We start from the raw sequence: 9,416 nt of genomic DNA on the forward strand, positions 1-9,416 counted from the left end.
TTCCAATTTCTTTAAATAATATGTTGAATAACATTAAAAGGGAAAATTGTTACATAATGCACAAATTAGAGATATTGAAGAAATGCTGCTCTAGAAAGGTAAGTTGCTATACTTAGCTTTTGCTGCAGCTGATGATGAAGGCTTTATTGGAACTTATTTACTCAATAAATTCTCTGCTTCTTTAATCTTAATGTTTGATCTTGCCTCATAGAAGAGAGTCTGACCTTGCTGGTAATCTCTTGAAGAAATTTACTGGAACCGATGGCAGCTTGCTCCGAAACCGCGGGTGTCGAAGAATGTAAAGGCCAATGAGCACAGCTACAACTTGAAATGGAGTGACATACAAAAATACAGCCCAGATCAATGAGAAGATGATGAAGATGGCCGTCGCCCTCGGGTCTCTCCACCCCAGTATCAACAGCGCCCTCTCCCCTTGCGTTGCCAGGTCTCCAATCACGGTCTGCACTCTTCCTGCAACGCTCTTTAACCTATCATATCTCATCCTCACTAGGTCAGATGGCCGAGATGTTGGGAATGTGTCGAACTCCTCATCAAGCTCATCCGGATGGGTGTTCTCAGCCTGGGAGAGACGAGCATCCATGTGTGGCGGAACCCTTGACCTCAGCCGGTAGTTCCACAACCCAATGACAAACAGGTAGAGAAAGATCGTTGGAAGGATAAGCTCCGGGTAGCAGATGAGTATCAGAAACAACACGTGCACTAGGATGGTTGTCAATGGATTCTTCCAATAACAGATGCCATCAAACCACCTGATGACATATGAAATCCCAGAAAGGAGTGACATTATGCGGAAGAAGTTGGCCTTGCTCCTCCTCAAACTGAACATGTGATAATCCACATCCAACATATATTCCACCACTTCCCTCCTAAGAGGTGGCTCAGCCCGGATCAACCGTGCAGACACTATCTGCATCGCTTGGTGGCGCAGCCAATCTATGTGCCTCACAGAGATTGGTTGAACGTAGTGCATCTTTGGCAACAACGGCCTACTGTACTGAGCCATCATGTTCACCCAAGCTGTGCAGGTGAATCGCAGTGCTAGATGGAGCTCACCATGCTTCCTCAATCCAGAGGGGGCTAGCACGAGCAGCGGGTAAGAGTGAGTGTAAATTCTATCTGTCTCTAACGTCGAGAGCCTGATCCTGACCTTCCCGATCCTCTGATCCCTTGCATCATCCTTCCCATTGATGTGGCAGTTGTCAAAGACACCAATGGTTATTACAGTGCAAGGATCGTGAACTTCCCACGTGTACTGCTCGTTCCAGTGAGGATGCAGCGTGTCAAGAAGTGTTCTGGTACGAACCCATTTGTTCCCATACTTTGCTACGCAGTACGCATCTGTGAGCCTATTATCCTTTCCCTTCATTGGTAGCAGGTTTCGAGCACTTAAGATTCCAACTTCAAGCATCCCAATACTAGGTTTCCTCAGATGCTTGGATGATGGCTGAAGATCACTGCTGAAATGCGTGGACTCATCAAGAACATGGTAGGCTGCATCAATGCAGATCCGCAGAAGGATCCTGCTCGCGAACTTCACCTCTTTTTTCTTCTCCCCGTCCTCCTCTGCCTTAGATGGCTTCTGCAGAGCATACCACCGCGGCTCAGGCAGCTTGGAAGTTTCGATTCTTTGTGGAACCTCCCTAACAGGTATCAAGATCATCCCAATATTCTCATCCTTTCCCGGTCCAACCTTATCCTCCACACTAATGAATATATACTCATCAAACGGCTCAGATGCAACAAACATAAGCTCCTCATTCCACTCTGGGTTGATATGCTTCATTGCTGAAGGCCTGGTGGCACGGATTTGATGGCCATGCTGCACCTTAACATACGGATCAGGCATTCGCCCTCTATCCGATGGCACGAGATCTTGAGCTGCCATGATGTGCACTCTGAGGTAGTACAGTCTTGGTGAGAAATACACTTTGGATCTCGTGCTAGCTAGACTCTGCTGGCTCAAGCTATGAGCATCGGAGTGCCACGCCTCTGGGAATGCTTCATCGGCCTGTGTCCCCATCCAGACTGCAAGCATGATCTCTCCATGATCAGGGTGCTTCTCCCCTTTCTTGTTTGCCAATTTGTACCACTGTGGAGCCAGAGGGCTATCCGGTGGCACGCGCAGGGGCACTTCGGCAACATCAAATACGACCTTCCCCACGAAATCATCTTTGCCAAAGTCCTTATCTTTGACTGTAACCTCAATGAGGTTGCTCTGAAGCCTCTCCTTTGAGAATGCGAAAACTGCATTCCAAACCGGATTTTGATTCTTCTCGAGATGCTTGGTCACACCTTTGTAGTTGCCCACTTTCACTTCTGCATAAGGATCAAGGCTGCCGGAGATGTCCATGACAGGTAGATCCTTTGCTTTCACTACACTGATGTATAGAAAATTCATCTGCTCCACCAAATCGTAGGTGCTTGCTGTTTTGTCTCTGCCCCAATACCCCATTCTTGCAGCCAACGGCGGCCGTGTCTCCACCACGCCATACTCCGGCTTCTGCCCAGGGAACTGCATTTGCATCACGGTGGCCGCTGGAGCTCCACCGCCTTTAGCAAAGTCGGTCCTTTTCTCGAATACCGGCTTCTCCGGCGGAGGAGGAGGCGGCCCGCCTCCGCCAGTGCCAACAGAGTAGAAGGTCCGCACCTCCTTCTCCTTGCTTTTCTTCTTCTTGATCTTGTCATGGCTCCCCTTGTAGAAAAACTCATCATCAAACTTGTCAGTGTTAATCTCCTTCAATGGAGGCGGGACACTCTCTCTCTCCCTCTCCTTGTGCTTCTGATGGTGGTGGTGGTTGTGGTTGTGGCTGTAGTGATCCTCCATATGGTTGAGAACCTCCTCCACCGCCTCAAATCCACCACCGGAGGCGGCGCCACCATGCACGGAGTAAATCTTCAAGGCGATATCGCCCTTGACATGGGAAAAGGGGCCTCTTTTCTCAAGAGGGTACCTCTGGCCCATGGATTCCTGCTCAGATTCAGGCACAAACCTACCGGATATTCGGACTTTCCCAAGAAAATTCTTGTGGCCCTCCTTGTTATCATTGTAGACAGAGACGTCTATGGACTTTTTGTCAAGATCTCCGGGATTCTTGATGTTGAAGACGAGCTTCTCATCCCAGAAAGGGTTGAGATCTTTGTGCTTAGTTGAAGTCTTGCGGCGCTCCTCGTTGAATTCGACCTCCACAAAGGGGGAGGCGCTGCCGTGGCCGTCTTTGGGCATGAGGTTGCTGGCGTCGAGAACCTCCACCACCAGCTTGGCCATTGGGATTTTGGAGTGGGTTTGGTTTGGTTATTAGGGATTGAGAAGGAGAAGCTAGGGGTGAAATTGAAAAACAGGGTAGGTAGAGATAGGTGGAGGAAAATGGTTGGCGGTGGGGGAAGTCATTTGGTTATTTGGAATTGGAGTAACAAGACAGTAACTTGCGTTTGAATTTAGTTGGGAGGAAAGAGTTATAGTAAAATACTAGTTTAATATTTTAGGGTGTTTGGGGGGCCCCACCCATATTCAATGTTTATCTATTCTTCTTCTTGAGTTTATTTATTTACTCCATATAGTTGTAATCCGTAGATAATAGGTGTCGAGTTTTAATTTTATTCTCTTAGAATATCCTCGTCCGTGCTCTTGTCAATGAGTGAATATGGGTCCCGGACCCACTTGTACTCTCTGCTCTTAGGCAAAAGCACACACCCACATTCATGCTCTTCCGCAAGGACAAGCTTAATGGTCTCATCATTCTATTATTCAATTTAAATAAAAACATTTCTACAAAATTAAAATGCATTAAAAATATCCGGAATACTATTACAAATTACAAAAAAATTAAAAATTACATAATTAAAATCTTAAAAATTAAAAAGCACATAATTAAAATCCTAAAAATTAAAAATTACATAATTAAATCCATAAAATTAAAAAAATTCACTACTCGTGGCCGAATTTCGCACAAATGTGTTTGATTAGGTCTTCTTGTAGCTCAATGTGGGCTCGGGTATCGCGCATTGTGTTCCTTGTTTCGATCCTCTCCCCCACCATCGTATACATACCTCGGCGTGGGGGAGACCTTGCGGTTGAGCTTCCGGCTTCATCCTCGTCGTAAAAGCTAGTCGCCATCGGTCCTTCGTCAGCTATAATCATGTTGTGCAAGATAATACACATGTACATGATGTCGGCGATATTTTTCACGTACCACAGCCGAGACGGGGCCTTCACAATGTTTAATCGGGCTTGAAGGACCCCAAAAGATCTTTCGACGTCTTTCCGAGCGGACTCTTGACACTGCGCAAAAAGAACCCGTCTCGGGTCTTGCGGGTTGCTGAGCGTCTTCACGAAAGTCGGCCACCTTGGGTAGATACCATCGGCGAGATAGTAACCCATGTGGTATGCATTTTCGTTGATGGTGAAGTCGATCGTTGGTGCTACACCATTCAAAACATCATTGAAAAGTGGTGAAGAATAGAGCACGTTCAAGTCGTTGTTGGATCCGGCAATACCAAAATATGCATGTCAAATCCATAGGCGGTAGTCGGCGACCGCTTCAATGATAAGTGTTGGGCCGCCGCCTTTGTGGCCGCTTAAGTGTTGGGCCGCCGCCTTTGCCCCCTCCAAGCAGTCGGGCAATTCTTCCACCTCCAATGCATGCAGTCAATGCTGCCAAGCATACCGGGAAAACCATGGACTGTTTCGTGAAGATGAAGCAACCGTTGGCAATCATCGGTGGTGGGTGCCCGAAGGAATTCCTCACCGAAAGCTGAACGAACACCGTCGCAAAAATTTTTAAGGCAAAGGATTCCAGTTGACTCACCGACATGCAAATACTCGTCGAAGAGGTCAGTCGTTTGCCCAGTAGCAAGTTGTCGGATGGCACACGTACACTTCTGCAACGCCGAGAGACTTTGCCGACCGGTTGCGTCTGTACTTGTTTGAAAGTATTCAACACGGGCGGATAATGTGTTGACAATACGCATAAACAAGCGTTTTGACATGCGAAAATGGCGCCGAAAGTAATCTTCCGGAAATCGCGGCTGGCCGGAAAAATAGTCGGCAACGAGCCTTTCGTTGGCTCCCTCCCGGTCACGATGGATGTAGCGGCGAGTTGATCTAGTTGGTCGAGGAGGAGGGGCGGGGGTATTCGCGGTGACATAGGCTTCATAGGCGGCACGATATTGTTCATAGTATTCTTGTTCTTCGCGCTCCGCTTCCGCAATGAGGTTGGTGAAATCCATTTAAAAAGGTTTGAGTGAGAGATGAAGATGTAGATAAGTTGTATGAAAAAATATGAATGAGAGATGATTTGATGTGAAAAATGGATGATAAATGTGTGTATTTATAGATGATTTTGGGAATAAAAAATTAAAAAAATTAAAAAAATTCCAGAAAAACGGTAAAAAACGGCCATATTTTTAGGAATCTAAAAATATTTTTAAAAAATGAATTGCCAACGGAAATGTCATTGGCCAACGCGCCACGTCAGCTGCTATCTGGCACGGACGTGCTCGATGCGTCGAGCAGCGCCGCGCCAGCGGCAAGAGCACAGCGGTGAGCAGGCGGTGCCGCGCCGCTGGCACGGACGGGTGTCCAATCGCCGCTGCGGATGCTCTTATATGTATTTCTCTGAAATTTGGTGTGTATATATTTTCAAGTGTCTATTTCCGAACGTGACGTATCTATCTATATATTTATTCAGTATTTGTATTTTCCTACTCCGTTCATATTCTAAACATAAAAACTGGAATACCACATTTTAATGTAAAATTAATATAATATAAGAGAAAAATAGATAAAGTTACAGTGTTTAGAAAGAGATTAATGTGGAAAGTCCATATTTTCATTGCTACTAAGCACCCGCAATCGTAACACCATCTAAATTTTTACTACTATTAATATGTAATTACCATATTCTAAAGTTTTTTCATTAATGTGGAAAAGTCCATATTTTCATTGCTTCTAAGCACCCGCAATCGTAACACCATCTAAATTTTTACTACTATTAATATGTAATTACCATATTCTAAAGTTTTTTCACAAAATTTGTGCGAGCTGCTACATAATATTTCATAGGTAACTGCATGAATGTCGAAAATTTGTGACTTTGTCAGTGTATAAATTCATAATAGTTCCTTGCTCAATATTTTAATGTGTACGTAGATATATACAGTACGTGTGTTGGGGGTTGGAAACTTTAGTGGAATTTGTTGAAAATGAATGGATTGATCATGGAAAATAATGAACCACTTTTCAAAAAGCCATTTTCTCCCCATTTAAATAGTCTGATTGGATTTCCTTTTCACGAGTGTGGGAGGAATTGCTTTCTTGTTTCATTTGTTTGGACATTAGGGGTACTGGGTTCTCCTTTTTATTAATTGAAAATTATCAATTAATTTTATTGATGATTCGTAGATATATATACCTTCTTGTTATTGCCGTATGATGGTATCAATTAATTTTATTGATGATTAGCACATATTTATGCTGTTTCTGAATTAGTTAATTAATCTATAATCAAGAGATATTCGTAGAAAATAATTATATCTATTCATTTTGTTCTTACTTTTGCATCAATGGTTCTGAATTTTGTTTACCGAGAAATTATATACTAGGACAAAATATTAGGTACTACTGTACGATTTATTAAGAGATGTGTTTGATATAGTTAAAATTTGAATATAGAATGTTAAGGACATTAAAAAAACACAATTAATTACTATACGTAATAATTAAATGAAAGCTCTGCCCAAAGGAAATTACCACATAACCAATTCATTATCCTGCATATAACAAAGAAATTCATAATATTGTATTTAAAAGTAAATGTATTCTGAGAGACAGAAAGAGAGATCTTTTTTATTAGGAGTGAAAAGTATAGTGAAAATTGAGTGGAGTCTCTGCTCAGCATTATTAGCCCACCTTTGTAGTATTCAACTTTTAAAATTTCAGTCCCATTTTATGAAATTAAACTACTTTAATAAAGATGAAATTATATGTTTCTCATTAAAGTCGTCTTCACAAAAAGTAGCACTCTAGTCAATAATTTGTTTATATTTGGGTATATATCCATGTCACCAAAATAATTTATTGGATAATTACATAATCAGGGCAACCAATCCACAAATAACATATTGAAGGCTCTGTTCTACATCAAATCATTAAGGCCTAACTGGGTTTTTAGCCCTTTAATATTCTTTTTTGCATTTTATAATACTCCCTAACTACCGATTTTCATTTGTTAATTCTATTCATTTTCTAATGTCGACGTGATTCTACATTAAATGTCACGGTAAAATTATATAATGCTTCTTTCCACAAATAATAATCCTATTCTTCTTACCAAAGGCGGCCAAAAAAGTTCATCGCATGGTAGTATTATTTTTCCACAAATGCAATTAACATTTTTGGTTTGGTTTTCATTTTCATTTAGTCAAAAAAAATAGATTGAAAATCAAATACTCACCCTTATCATCAATCAATTTTTTATCTCTGTTTTTTTTAAGTAATCAATTTTTATATAGTTGGCAATTAAAATTATTGATAGTAGAAGAATATGAGCACTAATGTAAGTAGTAACACATATTTTCCACACCCTGTATCCATATTTGGGCCAGGAAAAATTTTATTAATTTTTTTAACGTTTTCTTTTAGTAATCAAAATTCTTGTTCTCGTATAAAGTCTGTGAATGGTTGGTTTTTATTTTCTAATTAATCCTATTATAGGCATGTCATTAACAAGCTTATATTAATTTCTTAATTTAACCCTTAAAAAGTATACTCGATATGAGCAATAATATGAAGTATATATGTATATAGTTTGATTAAACAAAGAGTGAACTGCAAAATACATGAATATTTTATATTTTGTGTTAAAAAATAAAATACATATAGATTTGGTTTAGATTCATATCCACCAATGGTGCATCTACAATTTTGGATTTGCGAAGGGGACAAATAATTACTAGTCGGCTTTAAAAAAAAAATTTCCCCCTCTTTGTTCTAATCTTCACTCAGTTATTGGTCTATCTAGATATATTTCTTATTCAAATTTTAATGATCAAGAATTCTGGATAATGAGCTTAAGATGTCGAAAATTCAAATGAGATAACAAAAATTTTATACTCCATAAATGAGTTGGCTACATAAATTTGGGTTTTCTTGTTATTTTTGGGTACACAAAAAGATACTCCATGATTGATAAATACTTATAATTACATTAACGTAATTTTTTTGTTAGAGGTAAATCTGTACCCCCAATACCGGAGTTGGTTGGGTGGTGATTGATATAGTAGTAGTATATAAAATCAATTACCTTAAATTTCTAAGTTGATTATTTTCAGCTTACTATATGTATGTACTACTACTATTTTTGATGAATCCAAAAACTTCTTGTTCGATTGTCCATCTATGATATCCACAACCCATTAAATTTAATGTTGTGATCCAGTTTTTATTATTTGTAAAAGGGAAAGGAAAGGGTTGCACTTTGCATGTAAAAATAATCATCTCCAAATCTTGGTTTGATAACATCAGCACATGATAATGTTTTTTCTATTTTTTTTTCTTGAAGTTAAAACATATTCAATGATGCGTTTCAAATAATTCAGAGATGCAATCAATAGTGAATAAGTAGTTATAATTCCAATAGTGATTTTTGGTTGAATGATTGAGGTTGGTGGGAACATTAAATCCAATAAGGATAGGACGTATGTGGAGATAAACCATTCATATACTATGCTAGTGGCTAAATTTATAGATTTGTACTATTTTCTCTAATTATGATTGTAATAAAATACTACAAACTGTACATTTAAAAAAATAGGTAATTACTCTTACAAGATTAAAATTACCTAAATCACAACATAAAATGAATGATATTATGTTTGGAGTTTTTCAAGTCTTGAAAATATGTTGTTTAATAAAATTTGTATATAAAAGGATCATGCACTTCACTAAGTGGAGTGTTTCTTATTTTCCTCCAATGTAGGCGCACTTAGTGCACCCTCAATATTGATTCTTCTCCAACCCCATAAGTCCATAGTAGATAATAGTCGCATACAAAATTCGCTTACACTTAAATAAGTGCAAGCACTAAGTGCAGAGTATAGTGCGAAGAGTGGTGATGCTCTAAGAAAAAAAAAAGGTAATGGTAGATCTGATAGAAGGGGACATATCATGTCATGTGGTAGCTAAATTTGTTTTGTAGCATCACATTCACATGGGCAGCAGCACATGCCAACTTTTGGATCCACTTATTTATTATTAGTGCTTTCCTACCAAATTTGCTGGTGATCAGGTCAAGAAGCATGAAATACACACACACACACACAAAAACATGAATTTATTAATATAATCAAGTGTCTGAAGAAACATTACTGACTGTGTTAGGTTCTAATTTCATGAAAAT

At 39.8% G+C, this 9,416-nt stretch overlaps 1 protein-coding gene across 1 annotated transcript; it reads right to left on the reverse strand.

Moving 5' to 3' along the window:
- Positions 1 to 6: 6 nt before the first annotated feature.
- Positions 7 to 3,464, reverse strand: LOC121806932 (FT-interacting protein 7-like). The gene has a single exon (XM_042207108.1). The coding sequence runs from the start codon at positions 3,284 to 3,286 to the stop codon at positions 206 to 208; it is 3,081 nt and encodes a 1,026-aa protein (XP_042063042.1). The 5' UTR covers positions 3,287 to 3,464; the 3' UTR covers positions 7 to 205.
- Between the last annotated feature and the right edge of the window lie 5,952 nt (positions 3,465 to 9,416).

The sequence above is a fragment of the Salvia splendens genome, chromosome 6 (assembly GCF_004379255.2).
Source record: "Salvia splendens isolate huo1 chromosome 6, SspV2, whole genome shotgun sequence".
In the NCBI taxonomy this organism is placed as follows: Eukaryota; Viridiplantae; Streptophyta; class Magnoliopsida; order Lamiales; family Lamiaceae; genus Salvia; species Salvia splendens.